Source organism: Triticum aestivum, chromosome 2D (assembly GCF_018294505.1).
Source record: "Triticum aestivum cultivar Chinese Spring chromosome 2D, IWGSC CS RefSeq v2.1, whole genome shotgun sequence".
NCBI classification, from domain to species: domain Eukaryota; kingdom Viridiplantae; phylum Streptophyta; class Magnoliopsida; order Poales; family Poaceae; genus Triticum; species Triticum aestivum.
Window position 1 is genome coordinate 449,629,345 of NC_057799.1, and position 25,024 is coordinate 449,654,368.

At 47.6% G+C, this 25,024-nt stretch overlaps 1 protein-coding gene across 1 annotated transcript; it reads left to right on the forward strand.

Annotated features, from left to right (window-relative positions):
* Window positions 1-15,667: 15,667 nt before the first annotated feature.
* Window positions 15,668-19,606, forward strand: LOC123049555 (uncharacterized). Its single transcript, XM_044472456.1, has 3 exons — window positions 15,668-15,960; window positions 18,219-18,716; window positions 18,788-19,606. The coding sequence occupies exons 1-3, from the start codon at window positions 15,879-15,881 to the stop codon at window positions 19,303-19,305; spliced, it is 1,098 nt and encodes a 365-aa protein (XP_044328391.1). The 5' UTR covers window positions 15,668-15,878; the 3' UTR covers window positions 19,306-19,606.
* The last annotated feature ends 5,418 nt before the right edge of the window (window positions 19,607-25,024 follow it).

Consider the following 25,024-nt stretch of genomic DNA (forward strand, 5'->3'; position numbering starts at 1 on the left):
TATTAGATATGGTGCGATCTATGATGTCTCTTACTGATTTACCGCTATCGTTTTGGGGTTATGCTTTAGAGATGGCTGCATTCACGTGAAATAGGGCACCATCTAAATCCGTTGAGACGACAACATATGAATTGTGGTTTGGCAAGAAACCCAAGTTGTCGTTTCTTAAAGTTTGGGGCTGTGATGCTTATGTGAAAAAGCTTCAACCTGATAAGCTCGAACCCAAATCGGAGAAATGTGTCTTCATAGGATACCCAAAGGAGACTGTTCGGTACATCTTCTATCACATATCCGAAGGCAAGATATTCGTTGCTAAGAATGGATCCTTTCTAGAGAAGGAGTTTCTCTCGAAAGAAGTGAGTGGGAGGAAAGTAGAACTTGATGAGGTAACCGTACCTACTCCCTTATTGGAAAGTAGTTCATCACAGAAATCAGTTCCAGTGATTCCTACACCAGTAAGTGAGGAAGCTAATGATGATGATCATGAAACTTCTAATCAAGTTACTACCAAGCCTCGTAGGTCAACCAGAATAAGATCCGCACCAGAGTGGTACGGTAATCCTGTTTTGGAGGTCATGTTACTTGACCATGATGAACCTACGAACTATGAGGAAGCGATGATGAGCCCAGATTCCGCGAAATGGCTTGAGGCCATGAAATTTGAGATGGGATCCATGTATGAGAACAAAGTGTGGACTTTGGTTGACTTTCCCGATGATCGGCAAGCCATAGAGAATAAATGGATCTTCAAGAAGAAGACTGATGCTAACAGTAATATTACTGTCTACAAAGCTCGACTTGTTGTGAAAGGTTTTCGACAAGTTCAAAGAGTTGACTACGATGAGACCTTCTCACCCGTAGCGATGCTTAAGTCCGTCCGAATCATGTTAGCAATTGCCGCATTTTATGATTATGAAATTTAGCAAATGGATGTCAAAACTGCATTCCTTAATGGATATCTTAAACAAGAGTTGTATATGATGCAACCAGAAGGTTTTGTCGATCCAAAAGGTGCTAACAAAGTGTGCAAGCTCCAGCGATCCATTTATGGACTGGTGCAAGCATCTCGGAGTTGGAATATATGCTTTGATAGTGTGATCAAAGCATATGGTTTTATACAGACTTTTGGAGAAGCCTGTATTTACAAGAAAGTGAGTGGGAGCTGTGTAGCATTTCTGATATTATATGTGGATGACATATTGTTGATCAGAAATGATATTGAATTTCTAAATAGCATACAAGGATACTTGAATAAGAATTTTTCAATGAAAGACCTCGGTGAAGCTGCTTATATATTGGGCATCAAGATCTATAGAGATAGATCAAGATGCTTAATTGGACTTTCACAAAGCACATACCTTGATAAAGTTTTGAAGAAGTTCAAAATGGATCAAGCAAAGAAATGGTTCTTGCCTGTGTTACAAGGTGTGAAGTTGAGTCAGACTCAATGCCCGACCACTGCAGAAGATAGAGAGAAAATGAAAGTCATTCCCTATGCTTCAGCCATATGTTCTATCATGTATGCAATGCTGTGTACCAGACCTGATGTGTGCCTTGCTATTAGTTTAGCAGGGAGGTACCAAAGTAATCCAGGAGTGGATCACTGGACAGCGGTCAAGAACATCCTGAAATACATGAAAAGGACCAAGGATATGTTTCTCATTTATGAAGGTGACAAAGAGCTCATCGTAAACGGTTACGTCGATGCAAGCTTTGACACTGATCCGGATGACTCTAAGTCACAAACCGGATACGTATTGATATTAAATGGTGGAGCTGTCAGTTGGTGCAGTTCCAAGAAGAGCGTCGTGGCGGGATCTACGTGTGAAGCAGAGTACATAGCTGCTTCGGAAGCAGCAAATGAAGGAGTCTGGATGAAGGAGTTCATATCGGATCTAGGTGTCATACCTAGTGCATTGGGTCCAATGAAAATCTTTTGTGACAATACTGCTGCAATTGCCTTGGCAAAGGAATCTAGATTTCACAAGAGAACCAAGCACATCAAGAGACGCTTCAATTCCATCGGCGATCAAGTCAAGGAGGGAGACATAGAGATTTGCAAGATACATACGGATCTGAATGTTGCAGAACCGTTGACTAAGCCTCTCTCACGAGCAAAACACGATCTGCACCAAGACTCCATGGGTGTTAGAATCATTACAATGTAATCTAGATTATTGACTCTAGTGCAAGTGGGAGACTGAAGGAAATATGCCCTAGAGGCAATAATAAAGTTGTTATTTATATTTACTTATATCATGATAAATGTTTATTATTCATGCTAGAATTGTATTAACCGGAAACTTAGTACATGTGTGAATACATAGACAAATAGAGTGTCACTAGTATGCCTCTACTTGACTAGCTCGTTAATCAAAGATGGTTAAGTTTCCTAGCCATGGACATGAGTTGTCATTTGATAAACGGGATCACATCATTAGAGAATGATGTGATTGACATGACCCATACGTTAGCTTAGAACTTTGATCGTTTAGTTTATTGCTATTGCTTTCTTCATGACTTATACATGTTCCTATGACTATGAGATTATGCAACTCCCGAATACCGGAGGAACACTTAGTGTGCTATCAAACGTCACAACGTAATTGGGTGATTATAAAGATGCTCTACAGGTGTCTCCGATGGTGTTTGTTGAGTTGGCATAGATCAAGATTAGGATTTGTCACTCCGATTGTCGGAGAGGTATCTCTGGGCCCTCTCGGTAATGCACATCACTATAAGCCTTGCAAGCAATGTGACTAATGAGTTAGTTGCGGGATGATGCATTATGGAACGAGTAAAGAGACTTGCCGGTAACGAGATTGAGCTTGGTATTGAGATACCGACGATCGAATCTCGGGCAAGTAACGTACCGATGACAAGGGGAACAACGTATGTTGTTATGCGGTTTGACCGATAAAGATTTTCGTAGAATATGTAGGAACCAATATGAGCATCTAGGTTCCGCTATTGGATATTGACCGGAGACGTGTCTCGGTCATGTCTACATAGTTCTCGAACCCGTAGGGTCCGCACGCTTAACGTTCTATGACGATCGGTATTATGAGTTTATGTGTTTTGATGTACCGAAGGTAGTTCGGAGTCCTGGATGAGATCGCGAACATGATGAGGAGTTTCGAAATGGTTGAGACATAAAGATTGATATATTGGATGACTATATTCGGACACCGGAATGGTTCCGAGGTGTATCGGGTATTTACTGGAGTACCGGGGGGGTTACCGGAACCCCCCCGGGGGGTTATTGGGCCTCATGGGCCTATTGGTGGAAGAGAGAAGGCAGGCCAAGGCAGGGTGCGCGCCCCCTAGCCCAAACCGAATTGGACCAGGGGGGCCGCCCCCCTTTCCTTCTCTCCTCCCTCACCTTCCCCCTTCTCCTTGTTGGACTAGGAAGGGGGGGGTGAATCCTACTTGGAGTAGGATTGCCGCCCTAGGCGCGCCTCCTCCCCTTGGCCGGCCTCCTCCTCCCTCCCCCTTTATATACGGGGGAGGGGGGCACCCCAAAGACACACCAAAGTTTCTCTTAGCCATGTGCGGTGCCCCCTCCACAGAAACACACCTCGGTCATATCGTTGCAGTGCTTAGGCGAAGCCCTGCGCCGGTAACTTCATCATCACCGTCATCATGCCGTCGTGCTGACGAAACTCTCCCTCGACCTCAGCTGGATCAAGAGTTCGTGGGACGTCATCGAGCTGTACGTGTGCAGATCACGGAGGCGCCGTGCGTTCGATACTTGATCGATTGAATCGCGAAGACGTTCGACTACATCAACCGCGTTACTTAAGGCTTTCGCTTTCGGTCTACGAGGGTACGTGGACACACTCTCCCCGCTCGTTGCTATGCTTCTCCTAGATAGATCTTGCGTGATCGTAGGATTTTTTTTTTAAAATACTACATTCCCCAACAAATCTGTGCATTAAAAATAGGTATTTCAAGAATGATTGTCTCTCTGAGGTAAAACATAAGGTGGGAGACTCCCAATTTTGGGCTGAAATCCTATCTATGAAGGATTTTCCCCTAATATGTTAAGAACGTGGGTGATGGTAGAAATATTAGATTTTGGGAAGAAAGGTGGGTGGTTGACAAACCACTGAATCGATGTTACCCTAGATTGTATGATCTCTGCTTTACTAAGAACATTAAATTGGGTGATGTGGTAGAGAAAGGTTGGGATCATTTCACTTTTAGGAGAACCCTTGGGGTTATACACTGATTCAATGGAAAAATGATATGACATTGAACTGAAAGAGGAGAAAGACTCTTTGGTTTGGCCTCTTACTGTTGATGGTAAATATACTATCAAGTTATTTTATAATCAACTTAGTCTTAACAATTTATAGTTTCCCTTGAAGTTTCTTTGGAAGGTTAAATTCCCTCCAAAGATCAAGGTATTTATTTGGCTCATTGTGCGCAACAGTGTGCTTCCAAAGAGAAACTTGCTAAAATGGGTGGACTAGGAGTTCCAAATGTGTGTTATGTGGTGTAGATGAGATTGTTGACCACTTATTTCTTCACCGCTCTGTAGCAAAATTCATATATAGTCGTCTACAATTCACTTTTAATTGAAATTCAATCCCAACTAATATTAAAAGTCTTCTTTTCCACTAGGCTTCCTCGGTTTGGGAAGGAAAACAAAAGATGAAACTTGTGAAGGAAAAAAGATGAAACTTGTGTGGGTGTATCTGCATTGACGTGGTCTATTTGTAGTTGCAGAAATGACATATGCTTTGAATGCAAAAGGGGGATTGATCCTTTTGTGATTCTCCATAATATTTGTTCCCTCATAAACTTGTGGTCAATTTTGTAGAAAAACTAAGAAGTTCAAAGTGAGCTGATGTGGGGGTAAAGTTACTAGAACGGGTACCAAGTGAGGTGTTCAATACGCCGCGAGGATGGTGCCATGGATTTATGCGGATTACTAGTGGTTGATGATGGGTGAAGAAAATCTCTTGTGGACGCTACTCCTTGTTGGCGTACTTCAAAAGCTTGTCTGCTCCATAGTGTATATGTTTTACATTCATGCCCCTCCCTTTTTCTCTCCTTGGATAAAACTCCTGATATGTATCGTTGCTTATAGGTGCTATGTTGCTAAACTTGATATGGGTCGCGGTTTGTAATCCCGATGTTCCTCTTTCTCATGTCTTACATGGTCTGGGCTGGGCTCGAGGTATGCTGGTAAGTTATAAGTGGATGTGATGTAGTTTTGTAGTTTCTTATAGGTGCTATGTTGCTAGGCTGTAAGAACTACTATATGGTTTCTACCAATGAAAATATGGGCAAACCCTTTTTGCTAAAACAAGATGTATCTTCATTTCTTCTTCTTTTTACAAAAAGAATGTTAAACTCTCAACCTCTACATCATCGTGATGCACACAATGATTCTGATTAGTTCTTAAGACAGTACTCCATTCGTTCCATAATTCTTGCCATGCTTTTTGTTTAAAATTTGAACTAAAAGCACGACAAGAATTGTGAAATGGAAGGATTTTAAACTAAAAACACGACAAGAATTATGGAACGGAGGGAGTACAAAACAATAGCAACCACGGGTGAGCCGTTATAAGACATGAAGTAATCACCCATTATTAAATTAACTTCTTTCCGCATCAACACCTTCAAGAAGCAATAAGTGCCCTTGCGCCCGTTTCCATGTCCAACCGAAGATGGTCAAGGCAAGGATAATCCTGGTTGCTAAAACCAACCACCTAAGGCTAGCACATCAGTAATGAGATAGTGCTTTCAACAAGATAATCACGTAAGTGCGTCGCTACTAAGCCCATGCAATCAAGTCAAGAACAACAATTTTTACCTTGAAATGAAGTGTTATTTCAATCAAAATTTTGAAGATGGGTCTTTCAGAGGTCACGTCAACCTGTACTCCATGCTAGGCCAGAAAGGCACCAGCGGATGACTAAGGGGCTGTTTGGTTTGAGACTAAGTTTTTACCTAAGGTTGCCACACCTGAGGTTAGGCAAGTTTGACCAACTTGGATGGATGTTTGGTTCAAGCCACACCTTAGGCAAGCCACACTAGGGTCCCACATCACATAAACACACAAAATGTGGCACAATTCCCTTAGGCTTGCCAACTTGTGGCTCTCATTTTGAAGAACTAACCTTAGGCAAGTGTGGCAACAATGTATGGCAAAGTGTGGCATGGTTAGGCCTAGAACCAAACAGCCCCTAAGACATGTTCCCACCATAGACCTGTTGGGGATCGTTGCAGAAATTAAAAAATTTCTACGCGTCACCAAGATCAATCTATGGAGAGACTAGCAACAAGAGAGAGGGAAGTGCATCTTCATACCCTTGAAGATCACGATGCGGAAGCGTTACCAGAACGCGGATGAAGGAGTCGTACTCGTAGCGATTCAGATCGCGGTTGATTCCGATCTAAGCGCCGAACAATGGCACCTCCGCGTTCAACACACGTGCAGCCCGGTGATGTCTCCCACGCCTTGATCCAGCAAGGAGAGAGGGAGAGGTTGGGGAAGACAACTCCAGAAGTAGCACGACGGCGTGGTGGTGTTGGAGCAGCGTGGTACTCCGGCAGGGCTTCGCCAAGCACCGCGGAAGGAGGAGGAGGTGTTGGAGAGGGGGAGGGCTGCGCCTTGGATGTGGTGCGGCTGCCCTCCCACCTCCCCTCTATTTATAGGGGCAAGGGAGAGGGGGGCCGGCCCCCTCCAGGTGGATCTAGAGGGGGGCAACGGCCAAGGGGGGAGGCTTGCCCCCCAAGCCAAGGGGGGCGCCCCCTTTAGGGTTTCCCCCCAACCCTAGGCGCATGGGCCCTAGGGGGTTTGGCGCCCAGCCCACCTAGGGGCTGGTTCCCCTCCATATTCAGCCCATAGGGCCCTCCGGGGCAGGTGGACCCTCCCAGTGGACCCCCGGAACCCTTTCGGTGGTCCCGGTACAATACTGATAAACCACCGAACACTTCCGGCGACCGAATAAGGACTTCCCATATATAAATCTTTATCCCCGGACAATTTTGGAACTCCTCATGACGTCCGGGATCTCATCCGGGACTCCGAACAACATTCAGTAACCAAGAAACAAACTTTCCCTATAACCCTAGCGCCATCGAACCTTAAGTGTGTAGACCCTACGGGTTCGGGAGGCATGTAGACATGACCGAGACATCTCTCCGACCAATAACCAACAGCGGGATCTGGATACCCATGTTGGCTCCCACATGTTCCATGATGATCTCATCAGATGAACCACGATGTCGGGGATTCAATCAATCCCGTACTCAATTCCCTTCAAATCGGCCGGTTGGTTTGCTTCTCTCCAAGTATGGGAGATTTTCCAATCTTCGAAAGACGCTCGTACTTTCTTGATCTTATGAAGAAGGGGCTACCGGTATGATACTTGCCCGAGATTCGATCGTCGGTATCCCTATACCTTGTTCAATCTCGTTACCGACAAGTCTCTTTACTCGTTCATAACACATCATCACGTGATTAACTCCTTGGTCACATTGAGCTCATTATGATGATGTCCTACCGAGTGGGCCCAGAGATACCCCTCCATCACACGGAGTGAGAAATCCGAGTCTCGATTCGTGCCAACCCAACAGACACTTTCGGAGATACCCGTAGTGCACCTTTATAGCCACCCAGTTACGTTGTGACGTTTGGCACACCCAAAGCATTCCTATGGTATCCGGGAGTTGCACAATCTCATGGTCTAAGGAAATGATACTTGACATTAGAAAAGCTTTAGCAGATGAACTACACGATCTTGTGCTATGCTTAGGATTGGGTCTTGTCCATCACATCATTCTCCTAATGATTTGATCCTGTTATCAACGACATCCAATGTCCATGGTCAGGAAACCGTAACCATCTATTGATCAACGAGCTAGTCAACTAGAGGCTCACTAGGGACATGTTGTGGTCTATGTATTCACACATGTATTACGATTTCCGGATAACACAATTATAGCATGAACAATAGACAATTATCATGAACAAGGAAATATAATAATAACCATTTTATTATTGCCTCTAGGGCATATTTCCAACAGTCTCCCACTTGCACTAGAGTCAATAATCTAGTTACATTGTGATGAATCGAACACCCATAGAGTTCTGGTGTTGATCATGTTTTGCTCGTGGAAGAGGTTTAGTCAACGGATCTGCGACATTCAGGTCCGTATGCACTTTACAAATATCTATGTCTCCATCTTGAACATTTTCACGAATGGAGTTGAAGCGACGCTTGATATGCCTGGTCTTCTTGTGAAACCTGGGCTCCTTGGCCAGGGCAATAGCTCCAGTGTTGTCACAGAAGAGAGTCATCGGGCCCGACGCATTGGGAATAACTCCTAGGTCGGTAATGAACTCCTTCATCCAGATTGCTTCATGTGCTGCCTCCGAGGCTGCCATGTACTCCGCTTCACATGTAGATCCCGCCACGACGCTTTGCTTGCAACTGCACCAGCTGACTGCCCCACCATTCAAAATATACACGTATCCGGTTTGTGACTTGGAGTCATCCAGATCTGTGTCGAAGCTAGCATCGACGTAACCCTTTACGACGAGCTCTTCGTCACCTCCATAAACGAGAAACATATCCTTAGTCCTTTTCAGGTACTTCAGGATGTTCTTGACCGCTGTCCAGTGTTCCATGCCGGGATTACTTTGGTACCTTCCTACCAAACTTACGGCGAGGTTCACATCAGGTCTGGTACACAGCATGGCATACATAATAGACCCTATGGCCGAGGCATAGGGGATGACACTCATCTTTTCTCTATCTTCTGCCGTGGTCGGGCATTGAGCCGTGCTCAATCTCACACCTTGCAATACAGGCAAGAACCCCTTCTTGGACTGATCCATATTGAACTTCTTCAATATCTTGTCAAGGTATGTGCTTTGTGAAAGACCAATGAGGCGTCTCGATCTATCTCTATAGATCTTGATGCCTAATATGTAAGCAGCTTCTCCAAGGTCCTTCATTGAAAAACACTTATTCAAGTAGGCCTTTATGCTTTCCAAGAATTCTATATCATTTCCCATCAATAGTATGTCATCCACATATAATATGAGAAATGCTACAGAGCTCCCACTCACTTTCTTGTAAACACAGGCTTCTCCATAAGTCTGTGTAAACCCAAACGCTTTGATCATCTCATCAAAGCGAATGTTCCAACTCCGAGATGCTTGCACCAGCCCATAGATTGAGCGCTGGAGCTTGCATACCTTGTCAGCATTCTTAGGATCGACAAAACCTTCCGGCTGCATCATATACAATTCTTCCTTAAGGAAACCATTAAGGAATGCCGTTTTGACGTCCATTTGCCATATCTCATAATCATAGAATGCGGCAATTGCTAACATGATTCGGACGGACTTCAGCTTCGCTACGGGTGAGAAGGTCTCATCGTAGTCAACCCCTTGAACTTGTCGATAACCCTTAGCGACAAGCCGAGCCTTATAGATGGTTACATTACCATCCGCGTCTGTCTTCTTCTTAAAGATCCATTTATTTTCTATGGCTCGCCGATCATCGGGCAAGTCAGTCAAAGTCCATACTTCGTTTTCATACATGGATCCTATCTCGGATTTCATGGCTTCAAGCCATTTGTCGGAATCCGGGCCCGCCATCGCTTCTTCATAGTTCGAAGGTTCACCATTGTCTAACAACATGATTTCCAGGACAGGGTTGCCGTACCACTCTGGTGCGGAACGTGTCCTTGTGGACCTACGAAGTTCAGTAGCAACTTGATCTGAAGTTTCATGATCATCATCATTAACTTCCTCTCTAGTCGGTGCAGGCACCACAGAAACATTTTCTTGAGCTGCGCTACTCTCCGGTTCAAGAGGCAATACCTCATCAAGTTCTACTTTCCTCCCACTTACTTCTTTCGAGAGAAACTCTTTCTCTAGAAAGGATCCATTCTTGGCAACAAAGATCTTGCCTTCGGATCTGAGGTAGAAGGTATACCCAATAGTTTCCTTAGGGTATCCTATGAAGACGCATTTTTCCGATTTGGGTTCGAGCTTTTCAGGTTGAAGTTTCTTGACATAAGCATCGCATCCCCAAACTTTCAGAAACGACAGCTTAGGTTTCTTCCCAAACCATAATTCATACGGTGTCGTCTCAACGGATTTCGACGGAGCCCTATTTAAAGTGAATGCGGCAGTCTCTATAGCATAACCCCAAAATGATAGCGGTAGATCGGTAAGAGACATCATAGATCGCACCATATCCAATAGAGTGCGATTACGACGTTCGGACACACCATTACGCTGAGGTGTTCCAGGCGGCGTGAGTTGTGAAACAATTCCACATTTCCTTAAGTGCGTGCCAAATTCGTGACTCAAATATTCCCCTCCACGATCTGATCGTAAGAACTTTATTTTCCTGTCACGTTGATTCTCAACCTCACTCTGAAATTCCTTGAACTTTTCAAAGGTCTCAGACTTGTGTTTCATTAAGTAGACATACCCATATCTACTTAAGTCATCAGTGAGGGTGAGAACATAACGATAACCACCGCGAGCCTCAACACTCATTGGACCGCACACATCAGTATGTATGATTTCCAATAAGTTGGTTGCTCGCTCCATTGTTCCGGAGAACGGAGTCTTGGTCATTTTGCCCATGAGGCATGGTTCGCACGTGTCAAATGATTCATAATCAAGAGACTCCAAAAGTCCATCTGCATGGAGTTTCTTCATGCGTTTGACACCAATGTGACCAAGGCGGCAGTGCCACAAGTATGTGGGACTATCATTATCAACCTTACATCTTTTGGCATTCACACTATGAATATGTGTAACATCACGTTCGAGATTCAATAAGAATAAACCATTGACCAGCGGGGCATGACCATAAAACATATCTCTCATATAAATAGAACAACCATTATTCTCAGATTTAAATGAGTAGCCATCTCGCATTAAACGAGATCCATATACAATGTTCATGCTCAAAGCTGGCACTAAATAACAATTATTGAGGTTTAAAACTAATCCCGTAGGTAAATGTAGAGGTAGCGTGCCGACGGCGATCACATCGACCTTGGAACCATTCCCGACGCGCATCGTCACCTCGTCCTTCACCAGTCTCCGCTTATTCCGCAGCTACTGTTTTGAGTTACAAATATGAGCAACCGCACCGGTATCAAATACCCAGGAGCTACTACGAGTGCTGGTAAGGTACACATCAATAACATGTATATCACATATACCTTTGGTATTGTCGGCCTTCTTATCCGCTAAGTACTTGGGCAGTTCCGCTTCCAGTGACCGTTTCCCTTGCAATAAAAGCATCGAGTCTCGGGCTTGGGTCCATTCTTTGGCTTCTTCCCAGCAACTGGCTTACCGGGTGCGGCAACTCCCTTTCCGTCCTTCTTGAAGTTCTTCTTACCCTTGCCTTTCTTGAAACTAGTGGTTTTATTGACCATCAACACTTGATGTTCCTTTTTGATCTCCACCTCCGCTGATTTCAGCATTGAATATACCTTAGGAATGGTTTTCTCCATCCCCTGCATATTGAAATTCATCACGAAGCTCTTGTAGCTAGGTGGGAGCGACTGAAGGATTCTATCAACGACCGCGTCATCCGGGAGATTAACTCCCAGCTGAGACAAGCGGTTGTGCAACCCAGACATTTTGAGTATGTGCTCGCTGACGGAACTATTCTCCTCCATCTTACAACCGTAGAACTTGTCGGAGACTTCATATCTCTCGATTCGGGCATGAGCTTGGAAAACCATTTTCAGCTCTTGGAACATCTCATATGCTCCGTGCTGCTCAAAACACTTTTGGAGCCCCGGTTCTAAGCTGTAAAGCATGCCGCACTGAACCAGGGAGTAATCATCACTACACGACTGCCAGGCGTTCATAACGTCTTGAGTTGCTGGGAAAACAGGTGCTTCACCTAGCGGTGCATCAAGGACATATGCTTTCTTGGCAGCTATGAGGATGATCCTCAAGTTACGGACCCAGTCCGTGTAGTTGCTACCATCGTCTTTCAGCTTGGTTTTCTCTAGGAACGCGTTGAAATTGAGGGCAACATTAGCGTGGGCCATTTGATCTACAAGACATATTGCAAAGATTTTTAGACTATGTTCATGATAATTAAGTTCATCTAATCAAATTATTTAATGAACTCCCACTCAGACAGACATCCCTCTAGTCATCTAAGTGATACATGATCCGAATCGACTAGGCCGTGTCCGATCATCACGTGAGACGGACTAGTCATCAATGGTGAACATCTCCATGTTGATCGTATCTACTATACGACTCATGTTCGACCTTTCGGTCTCTTGTGTTCCGAGGCCATGTCTGTACATGCTAGGCTCGTCAAGTCAACCTAAGTGTTTTTGCATGTGTAAATCTGGCTTACACCCGTTGTATTCGAACGTTAGAATCTATCACACCCGATCATCACGTGGTGCTTCGAAACAACGAACCTTCGCAACGGTGCACAGTTAGGGGGAACACTTTCTTGAAATTTTAACAAGGGATCATCTTATTTAAGCTACCGTCGTTCTAAGCAAATAAGATGTAAAACATGATAAACATCACATGCAATCAAATAGTGACATGATATGGCCAATATCATTTTGCTCCTTTTGATCTCCATCTTCGGGGCGCCATGATCATCATCGTCACCGGCATGACACCATGATCTCCATCATCGTGTCTTCATGAAGTTGTCTCGCCAACTATTACTTCTACTACTATAGCTAACGGTTAGCAATAAAGTAAAGTAATTACATGGCGTTTTCATTGACACGCAGGTCATACAATAAATTAAGACAACTCCTATGGCTCCTGCCGGTTGTCATACTCATCGACATGCAAGTCGTGATTCCTATTACAAGAACATGATCAATCTCATACATCACATATATCATTCATCACATCCTTTTGGCCATATCACATCACACGGCATATGCTGCAAGAACAAGTTAGACGTCCTCTAATTGTTGTTGCAAATTTTTACGTGGCTGCTATAGGTTTCTAGCAAGAACGTTTCTTACCTATGCCAAAACCACAACGTGATATGCCAATTTCTATTTACCCTTCATAAGGACCCTTTTCATCGAATCCGATCCGACTAAAGTGGGAGAGACAGACACCCGCTAGCCACCTTATGCAACTAGTGCATGTCAGTCGGTGGAACCTGTCTCACGTAAGCGTACGTGTAAGGTCGGTCCGGGCCGCTTCATCCCACGATGCCGCCGAATCAAGATAAGACTAGTAACGGCAAGTAAATTGACAAAATCGACGCCCACAACAACTTGTGTTCTACTCGTGCATAGAAACTACGCATAGACCTAGCTCATGATGCCACTGTTGGGATCGTTGCAGAAATTAAAAAATTTCTACGCATCACCAAGATCAATCTATGGAGAGACTAGCAATGAGAGATAGGGGAGTGCATCTTCATACCCTTGAAGATCGCGATGCGGAAGCATTACAAGAACGCGGATGAAGGAGTCGTACTCGTATCGATTCAGATCGCAGTTGATTCCGATCTAAGCGCCGAACAACGGCGCCTCCGTGTTCAACACACGTGCAGCCCGGTGACGTCTCCCACGCCTTGATCCAGCAAGGAGAGAGGGAGAGGTTGGGGAAGACAACTCCAGCAGTAGCACGACAGCGTGGTGGTGTTGGAGCAGCGTGGTACTCCGGCAGAAGGAGGAGGAGGTGTTGGAGAGGGGGAGGGCTGCGCCTTGGATGTGGGGCGGCTGCCCTCCCACCTCCCCTCTATTTATAGGGGCAAGGGAGAGGGGGGCCGGCCCCCTCCAGATGGATCTAGAGGGGGGGCGGCCAAGGGGGAGGCTTGCCCCCCAAGCCAAGGGGGGCGCCCCCTTTAGGGTTTCCCCCCAACCCTAGGCGCATGGGCCCTAGGGGGGTTTGGTGCCCAGCCCACCTAGGGGCTGGTTCCCCTCCATATTCAGCCCATAGGGCCCTTCGGGGCAGGTGGACCCTCCCGGTGGACCCCCGGAACCCTTTCGGTGGTCCCGACACAATACCGATAAACCCCCGAACACTTCCGGCGACCGAATAAGGACTTCCCATATATAAATCTTTGTCACCGGACAATTCCGGAACTCCTCGTGACGTCCGGGATCTCATCCGGGACTCCGAACAATATTCGGTAACCACGAACAAACTTTCCCTATAACCCTAGCGTCATCGAACCTTAAGTTTGTAGACCCTACGGGTTCGGGAGGCATGTAGACATGACAGAGACATCTCTCCGGCCAATAACCAACAGCGGGATCTGGATACCATTTTGGCTCCCACATGTTCCACGATGATCTCATCGGATGAACCACGATGTCGGGGATTCAATCAATCCCGTACTCAATTCCCTTTGTCTACCGGTATGATACTTGCCCGAGATTCGATCTTCGGTATCCCTATACCTTGTTCAATCTCGTTACCGGCAAGTCTCTTTACTCGTTCGTAACACATCATCCCGTGATCAACTCCTTGGTCACATTGAGCTCATTATGATGAAGTCCTGCTGAGTGGGCCCAGAGATACCTCTCCGTCACACGGAGTGACAAATCCGAGTCTCGATTCGTGCCAACCCAACAGACACTTTCGGAGATACCCGTAGTGCACCTTTATAGCCACACAGTTACGTTGTGACGTTTGGCACACCCAAAGCATTCCTACGGTATCCGGGAGTTGCACAATCTCGTGGTCTAAGGAAATGATACTTGACATTAGAAAAGCTTTAGCAGACGAACAACACGATCTTGTGCTATGCTTAGGATTGGGTCTTGTCCATCACATCATTCTCCTAATGATGTGATCCCGTTATCAACGGCATCCAATGTCCATGGTCAGGAAAACCGTAACCATCTATTAATCAACGAGCTAGTCAACTAGAGGCTCACTAGGGACATGTTGTGGTCTATGTATTCACACATGTATTACGATTTCCGGATAACACAATTATAGCATGAACAATAGACAATTATCATGAACAAGGAAATATAATAATAACCATTTTATTATTGCCTCTAGGGCATATTTCCAACAAGACCACCACCCCACCTGTCGCGGGGAGGGTGGGCTTCCATGGCACGGTGTGGACCTGACCGGAACCACTCCATACCTGCGCAAGCCGGCTTGTAACAACCGCCGTGACGTTAAGGTGGCTAGCCCAGCGCCCCTCGCGTGAGTTGCCGCCACAACATCATGCGCCAACTGACTTACTACTTGCTGCCATAGTTCCTCATTCGAGTGACATGGGGCATTTTGATTTGCAGAAATGAGCACATCTTCAACAAAGAAGTTCCTAACCTCTACAAATGTAACAAGAGCTTGAAAGATGGATTGGAGCTACTGCTACATGGAGTCAAAAGAGCTGCTTATGCTAACAAACTTCCAGTAGTTACCTTGGCACGTGGCCTGTTGTAACTTTACTGTACATTGTTACTCTTATTCCCTTACAAATTTAACAGTAGGTAAATCACCTGCTGTCTTCAGTAAAAAGCAAAAACAAATTGCACTCTAATCTCCTGAATTGAGAATCTTCTTCGACGGAAGCCGAATGCCACGTGAGCGCACGGAGGGGCCCGATCACCGAGTACATCTGCAATATGCAGCGCCTCAAAAGTCAAAGCTGATGAGATGCCCGCTGTCTTTCTCATGCTCCGGGCAGTGGCCGGCGCGTCTCGCGGCACCCCGTCCGTCGGCCTCCGCTGAGCCCCACCCCTACCAGTGCGTGCTAATACGAGCAGTCGCTATATAAGGCCGCTGGGCACTCCGCGTCTGAGAGCTGAAGCCACAAAGCCCAGTAGCCCACCGTAGCTTCCAGTAAAGCTCGAGTGGCGACGGCCACAGAGGGCTCGTCGACCATTGCCACTGCGAGAGAATGGCGACAAGCATGCGTTGGATAGCGCTCTTCTTGCTGGTCGCCGTGTCTGCTCTGGCCGTTTCTGCCGTCATCGAGGATGGTAAGAACCCGGAAACTAACACTCGACTACTAAGTTTTTCCTTGATTGTCTCATCTGGCATGTGAAAGTTTCTTTCAGTTGCAAACTATTGGGCATGTATAGTGGTCGGAAATAACGGCAGTCTCGTTCGCGCCGTACTGAGAAATAAACATTAAATATGAAATGCAATCGTATATTTACCATTTATCGTTAATTTTAGGTTCATCGGCATTCTCTTATCTTTTCTTTAGGTTCATCAGTCTCTGCGTATCTATTGTTGTCTGATTTTTTTTTCTTTTTTCCTTTTTGCGGTGAGTCTGATCATATTTTCCTTGTGTTTACTACTAACTCTTTTTGTACGGTATATTATAAAATAAGTTCAGGATACACTGTGCTTCGACTACCTTAAACTGAGGTTAGTCAACCTCATGCATCGAAAATCAAGCTATGAACCAGCTTGATCTCGAAATGGAGATCTGATCTTAAGAATTGAAGCTGAAGTTGACTTTACAAAATTACAATTACAATATCTTAGCTGACAGTGGTATCCCATCCAAGATTTCAGAAGGATATTTTCTTCTGCTTAGTCACGTGGCATACACATGCTTTGTTCATGTCAGGCTCTTCTATCGCGTGAGATGTGCCAGTTGTAATATAGTATGAACATGGTTTTATGGGGTTTTTTTTAGGACCAGGTTTTATGGTATGTTTCCTTTGTCATTCTTGTGTTCTTTATAAAACTAGCTACACCATAAATCCTCTTTATATGAAAAAAAAGAGTTAGTTGTAGCCTGCACATGTGGTTTTTTTTTTAGAAAAGAAGGATGACCCCCGGCCTCTGTATCTGGGAGATGCATGCGGCCACTTTATTGATTATTCTTGAGGACCTTACAAAGTATTACAACAATATGCCTGAATCCGCCATCTTGGCAACATTTGCCGCTATTCCTATTCAAAAGATGAAGGCGTACTAGCTGGGCCACTACCCAGACCACTCATCTAAGCCTAACATCAAAATGATGAAGGGGTGCTATCTGGGCCACTACCCAGACCACTCACTTAAGCCTAACATCAAAAGCCGGAAGCCCCAGCCGAGCCACATACCGGGTCTGGGGTACAAACCGGTCCGACGCACTCGTGTGTCGTCGCCGCCATCTTCCACAAACCGTCTTCAGAGCAAATATTGAGACTTCTACCTTGTCTGGCCACTCAGCCATCGACGTCACCACGACACCAGACAACTTCGTCCTTCTGCGCGAGTCCATCGCCACACATCGGACGCCGAATCTCCACTGCGCCACGCCGCCGAGATACGCCACCATCAATGAGTAGGATGAAGCACCGCTCCGCCAAGTCCGGCAGGGCTGCTGAAGACCAAGCACCGTGGAAGAAGGACTCCGAGGCTGAGCACATAGGCGGCAGAGCGCCAACGCACCGCCACCCGACGAACTCCGACCACGCCACCAACCGCCGCCAAGCAACCAAAGCATCACATCCACCCCAAGCTCACCACGAACGACACCCCCAAGAGGGTAACGACGCCCGGAGCGCCGTTGTCGCTCGATCCGGCAAGGATTTGGGCTTTCGCCCGGCATACGAGCTGGGTGGAAGGAGGCAATCTGGACGGCGCCTACAAGAAGAGTACGGCGCCCTCGGGCGTCGCCGCCGTCGTGGCCAGCACTGCTGGCCTCGGATTTTTTCCGGAGCCACCTCCCACCTCCAGCCGCCAAACAGGTACAACTCCGGCGACAAAGGCCGCCCAAAGCAGGACCATCGGAGGCAGCCCTGGTTGAAGTAGACGGAGGCCTTCAGATCTGGATCGGACGCTGCCGAGACGCCCGCACCACAGCCGCCACCTGCCGCCGCCTCGCCGCCCCCGCGGCCGAGGAAGAATGGCCAGCACCAACGAGCACCGGTCACCGCAGCCCCGGCGTTGATCCACCAGCCGAGGTCGCCGCCACGGATCCAAAGCCCCCCGAGGAAGAACGGGGCGGCAAGATCCTCGCCGCCACCTTCACCGGCGGCCGAGCGGCGAGCCGGCGGCCACCTCCGGTGGCGACGAGGGAGAGGAGAGGTGGGGGACCTGCACATGTGGTTTAATAAAGTTAGTACAAAGTTGGGTCATCTATTTTGAAACGGAGGAAATAGCGCATAGCAAGTTATCGAGTTATCAGTGGTGTTCGCTAAACCAATCATGTGGAACTTATTCTGCACCCATTTACTGAATTAGCAAAACACTCTGTTTCTAACTTTTTGAACGACTGGTTGTGGGTGCGCAGGCCTCTTACCCAACGGGGACTTCAGAAACGGGCCAGACAAGTCCCAGATGAATGGCCCTGTGGTGGCGGGGAAGTACGCGATACCGAACTGGGAGCTCTCGGGGTTCGTGGAGTACATCGAGTCGGGGCACACGCAGGACGACATGATCCTCCCGGTTCCGGTGGGCGCGAACGCCGTGCGGCTGGGCAACGACGCCACCATCCGGCAGCAGCTCAAGGTCGCCCGCCACACCTACTACTCCATCTCCTTCATCGCCGCGCGGTCATGCGCCCAGGAGGAGAAGCTCAACGTGTCGGTCGACCCGGAGTTCGGCATGATCCCGATCCAGACCGTGTACACCAACACCGGCTGGGACACCTACTCCTGGGCGTTCAAGCCCAGGCACAGCACCGTGTGGCTCTCCATCCACAACACCGGCATCGAGGAGAACCCGGCGTGCGGCCCTCTCATCATCGCCGTCGCCATCAAGACCCTCTACCCTCAGCTGTACAACAAGGGTACGTAACTTGTCTCATGATTCTTGAGACGGTGTAACTAACGAGTGCACGAATTAATCCGACGTGAACAGGCAACATGGTGAAGAACGGGGACTTCGAGCAGGGGCCATACATCTTCTCGAACACTCCGTGGGGCGTGCTGGTGCCCCCGATCTTCGAGGACGTGCACTCGCCGCTCCCGGGGTGGATGATCATGTCGGACACCAAGGTGGTCAAGTACATCGACGCGCAGCACCACGCGGTGCCCAAGGGCGCGCGCGCCGTGGAGCTGGTGGCCGGCGTGGAGGTGGCGCTGGTGCAGGAGGTGCCGGGCACCGTGCCCGGGCGGTCGTACAGGCTCTCGTTCAGCATCGGGGACGCGCGCAACGGGTGCGTCGGGTCCCTGGGCGTGGATGTGTACGCGGCGAGGGAGAAGCTGAGGGTCTCGTACGAGTCCCGCGGCACCGGCGGGCACAAGTGCGCCAAGCTCGAGTTCACGGCGATCGCGGACAAGACGCGCGTGGTGTTCCAGAGCTCGAACCACCACACCGTCAACGCCACGCTCTGCGGGCCCGTCGTTGACGACGTCTGGCTCGTCAGGATCAAGTAGCTAGCTTCGAGCGTACGTACGTGTTAGCATGTTACCTGGCTGTGTGCGGCCTGCCAGTACCTGTATACCCGATATGGGGCTGCCTGGCCATTTTCTTCGGTCGATCGTAATGGTTTCTGGGCTTACTACCTTGTCTACTGCCTTAATTTGAAGGATGATGCTTGGTTTGTGTGGCTGGACTGAGACTTGAGCTAGACATTGAGGAAGTGTGTGACGGGATAAAATTAGTAACAGTTGCATTTCCTACAATAATCCCCTTTTTTTATTGATTTAATTTTGAAGTTACACACATTCATGTGGATGATAATATGTGTACGTAGCCGATCTGTTGGATGGAATGGCATAGTCGGTCTGTGAGACTAAAATTTATTGTGGTCGTGTGTCCAGTTTGTCTACAAGAATAATATACTACAGAATCTTGGAGAACAGGAGTTCCATGCGAGCGTTCTTTACTCCCTCCGTTTCAATTTACAAGACGTGTGCGTATCCCTAGATTGCCATTTACGTATGTGCGCTCATTATTAAGCAACAAACCGATCATCTGCACACGAACATACTCCTACTCCCGCATATAGAGTTATTTTTTTTGAAAAGTCAAACCTTACAAGTTTTGATCAAGTTTACGAGAAAAATATTTACATCTAGAATGCCAATCATATGTCGTTAGATTCATCATAGGATGTAGTGTCATATTTGCTATTGTAGATTTAAATAGTTTTGTCTATAAACTTTGTTAAAAGTTTAAGTTTTCCAAAATTTTAAACACACACGTTATGGAAAGAAGAGTGTACCTTTTATCAATAAAGCTTCTTGATTGTATAAACGAAGATCTTTTAGGTTGCTCCATTATGGCATCTTTTTTTTTGCGGGGGAAAACCTTGCATTACTCATTCAAGATGTCCTTACAATCAAGAGAAACAATCTCCATCAGCTCATCCGGACCAGCCCCTAGCCAGGTCATGGTCCTGCCTTGAGATCTAGCAAACAATGCTAAACTATCGCTAGCTTTATTTTGAGACCTAACAACATGAGTAATACAAGTTTGTCTAAGAGACAACAAGTGCTTTATCTCCTTCAGGATGGATGCATAGATCGAGCAATCGACGACCTCACATGAAATCATGGTAACAGCCTCAAGAGAGTCCATCTCCACCACTATAGGAAGATCACTGCGTTGAATTGCCAGGGATAGCCCTTCCGTGCATGCACACAGCTCCGCCTCCAAGGCATCTCTACAAGAAAACAGGGCCCTACATGCTGAAAGGTTAACGAACCCACGGTGATTATGCAAGATCATTCCAGCCCCGGCAATCTCGGATGAAACAAAAGAGCCATCAATGTTCAGTTTGTTCCAACACAGCGCCGGTGGACACCATCCTCTCACATCTGGCACACTGGTGATGCTCGCAGCTGGCGCCGGTTTTTCATAAACTATGGGAGATTTGCCTTTTGCTGGGTCTGCTTGCGGATTTAGCTTGATTCCAATCAGGGTGTCGACGTAGCTTCGAAGGAATCTTACTGAAGCCTCCATAGATGGTGCAGGTTTGCAATGCAACACTCCATTCCGGACAAACCAACTCCTTCAAAATATCATCATGACCATCATCCGTCCCACATCATTCAGCGGCGCTAGGACATGAAGAATCCACTCCTTTCCGTTATTCTGCAGATATTCTATCTCTGGGATCATCCATACCTTGGCCATGGTGAGGTAAAGGTCCCGACCAAACTGACATCTAACGAAAGGATGATAATTGTCTTCTTCCTCCACCCCACACACCGGGCACCTGCTCATGACTTCAAGGCCAATTTTATACTTTCTCTGCCAAGTAGGAAGTGAGTTAGTAGCTAGCTGCCAAGCAAAATTGCGCACCGCGGGCGGAGCCCAACTTTTCCAAATGAAGTCCCAACATTTCCTTTGCCCCGAAGGTGACGAACTTGAAGATACATCAGTGCCACAGTGCGCCTCCTCAAAAGCCAAACTGTAGGCAGATTTAACAGTGAACACACCATACTTACCAGGGCCCCACGCTATCACATCATCATCCAACCTAGGGGATGCTATGATCTTCACCATCTCTTGTACATCCGCCTCAACAAAGTATTCATTCAGTAGCCCATAGTTCCACGATCCATTTTGATTTAACAGGTCAGAGACGAAGCGAATACGACATCTTCCCTGAGGAGAGATTGGCTTATATGAAAAAGGCCCAGGGATCCAGTTATCCCGCCAAACACGTATACTTCTCCCATTACCAACTCTCCACACCAGCCCCTTCTTCAATAGTTCCAAGCCATAACTGATAGCTTGCCATGACGGCGACGCATTCCCTGTAAAAATTGTATCCTCCAACTTGCCCATTGGGTAGTATCTTGCCTTTAAAACTTGAGCACACAAGCTATCTAGTTTAGTTAAAAGTCTCCACGCTTGGCGTGCTAACAAGGCTTGATTAAACATCCGAAAGTCACCGAATCCCGCTCCTCCCTTAGCCTTGGGCTGAAGCAAATAGTCCCATCCATGCCAATGCATTTTCCTTCTGCCTTCCGCCGAGCCCCAACAAAAATTCCTTACCATACGGGTGAGATCATCACATACCGAGAAGGGGACTTTGAAAACACCCATTATGTAGGTAGGAAGCGCCTGAGCTACAGACTTGATCAACACCTCACGTCCCGGTTGAGCCAGATGTCCATCGCCCCATTGCACTAATCGTTTTGTAAGGCTAGTTTGCAGGTTCTGAAACCGGCTTTTCGACATCCTCCCCTCCGGTGTTGGCAATCCCAAATACTTATCCTCAAAAAAGTGACTAGTGACATGCAATGTTGTCCGGACCTCCTCCTGGATCAGACCTGGGCATGCATCCCCGAAGACTAACGAGCACTTGTCGTAATTGAGACTCTGGCCTGTAGCAGTATCGTATACATCCAGTATTGCTTTCACCTTCTCTGCCTGGGTTTTGGAAGCCTTAAAGAACAGAAGTGTATCATTAGCGAACAGTAAGTGCGAGATTCCCGGTGCACTTCTACATACTTTGACCGGAGTAATATCTCCCGACTCCACATTATTTCTCAGTAACGTTGAAAGTCCATCTGCCACAAACAAAAATAAGAACGGCGATAAGGGGTCTCCTTGCCGAAGCCCACGCGACGGCGCAAACGAATCCAAGAGAGTTCCATTGAAATTCACCGAGTATCTCACCGACATGACACATGCCATAATCCAGTCAACCCATCGTTGAGAGAAACCCAACTTTTGCATCACTTGCCTCAAGAAGACTCAATCTACCCTGTCATAAGCCTTGGATAGATCCAACTTGTAAGCACAAAAACTCTTAGTCGGATCCTTCTCTTGCTTGATATGGTGAATGCACTCGAAGGCCACAAGTGCATTATCTGTGATCATTCTTCCCGGGATAAAAGCACTCTGTTCCGGAGAAATAAGGTCATCCAAGAGAGGTCTCAACCTGTTAACCAAGCACTTCGAGATCACTTTATATATGACATTACAAAGACTTATAGGTCTACACTCCGACAGCTTGGTAGGATTTGAGACTTTAGGAATAAGCACAATGGATGTAGAATTTACCCCCTCTGGCATAAATCCTGTGTGGAAGAAATCTTTCACTGCCGCCAAAACCCCCTCCTTGAGCGTACTCCAGTTGCGCTGAAAAAACCTGGCCGGGAGGCCATTCGGGCCCGGCGCCTTTAGCGGGCCTATTTGAAGCAATGCATCCGAAATCTCCTTATCAGAACAAGGTTTACAAAGCTTGATGTTATCTTCATCCGACACCCTAGATTTCAGTCGATCCAGCACCGGTGAAGCATCAAGGGAGGTGTCGGCCGAGAAAATGTTTTGAAAGTAGTCATTTGCCATCATCCCCATTGTTGCAAAATCAGAGTGCACAACACCAATACTATCCGTAAGATCTCTTATTTTGTTTTTCCTCACCCTCCAAACAGCTTTGCTCTGAAAATATTTGGTATGTCTGTCACCTTCTTTCAGCCAAGTGATTCTAGATCTTTGAAGCCAAAGCATCTCTTCCTGATAGAGCAACTCATTCATCTTGTCAGTGACTCTTCTAATTTCATGTCTATCCACATTCATATGCATGAGTTCTTCCAATTGGGATCGCGACTTAGCCAACTCACGCGTTACATTGCCAAACTTCTTACTCCACTTACCCAATGTTATCATTGTTTTTGATAAAGCATCCCGGAGTTGTGCCAGGTTCTCAACGTTACCTATCGCCACCCAAGCCTCTTTAATTACATCTGGGAGCGAAGCATCCCTCTCTCAAAACAACTCATATCGTCTCTGCTTGCCTCCCGACGGCCCTTGGTCCATTGTTGCTTTTAGTACTAACGCCACATGATCAGAGCAAGGCGATGGAACATGGAGTACCGAACTTAAGGCAAACAAGTTCCTCCAATCATTAGTAGCCACCGCTCTGTCCAAACGGACTTGGGCATTACCTGACCCTCCCCTCTTGTTATCATAAGTGAATGGTATTGTCGGGGTTTTGGTGCGACATATGCCAAGGGATGGCTTATCATGGTGGGGGCTAATAAGACGTCGCCGATATCAGGAAGCGGGATGAGGCGTAGACACGTATGCCGGCGAACTTTACCCAGGTTCGGGGCTCTCCTAGGAGATAACGCCCCTAGTCCTGCTCTGCGGGGTCTCCGCATGATCACTATGTCAACAAGTAGCTACAAGTTGCTCCTTGAGCTATTTGCTAGAGGAGGAAGAAGGGCAAGGCAAGCTCTCTCCTCTCTCTATGGGTGTATGTGTAGTCTAAGGATCTAAACCCTTTGCATGGGTGCCCTGGGAGGGTTTATATAGGCCTACCCCCCAGGGGTACAGTGGTAAACTGGCCGGGTGTAGGCCCAGGCCGTCAGTGTCTCTTGTGGCCGGCTTCTACGCCGGCTACTGGGGCCCGCCGACTGGTGGGCCCCACCGGCTGTCCTGTACTTGGCCGACAAGCCGCGCCCGCCGCTGGCGGGTCTCGCCGGTTGCTCATCACTGTAGCCGTGCTTCTAATGACACTCGCTTTGTCGGGGAGGGCATGGCTACAGTCCCGCCGCCTGGCGGGCGATCACTGTAGCCATCCCCGTCTCCTCTGGTTAATGGCGCACAAACTCCCAGGAAGGGGGAGGGCCACCTGCTGGATGCCAGCCTCTCCCCCCAGGCCGACTGGTCAGTCCTACCGCCTTCTTGCTTTTCACTGGCGAGTAGGGCCCGCCGCCTGCGGGCCGTACCAACAGCCCATCGTGGGATCATGGTCCTTCTGGCTTGGGTGATGTCACGGGCGGAGGGGCTACAGTGCCGCGTCGTGCAGGAGATCTCCGGCTTGTATGGTGTAGTGTAACCACGACTCGCCCTAGATTTGGGGATGGCAGGCTTCACTGTAGCCATGCCCCGTCTCGTCGTGCTTAAGAGGGTGCAGACTTTGAGGGCGTCTGGAGCCGCCTGCTAGGAGGCGGCCCGCTTCATGGCTATCTCCTGGGGTCCTCCGCCTTCTGGCAGCCGGCCGATTGGACCAGCGAGCCACAAGAAGGCGGCGACCAAGCTTTGAGACTCTGAGGGGCGCAGCCGGCCCCGATGTTTTGAAATGCCATGGGGAGCAAATGAGGCTACCCATGGCCAATAACTCTGACAGTAGTCCCCGAAGCTGGTGGGTCGCCGCAGTCGACCAGGCGGGGTGCCCCAGCAGCTTCC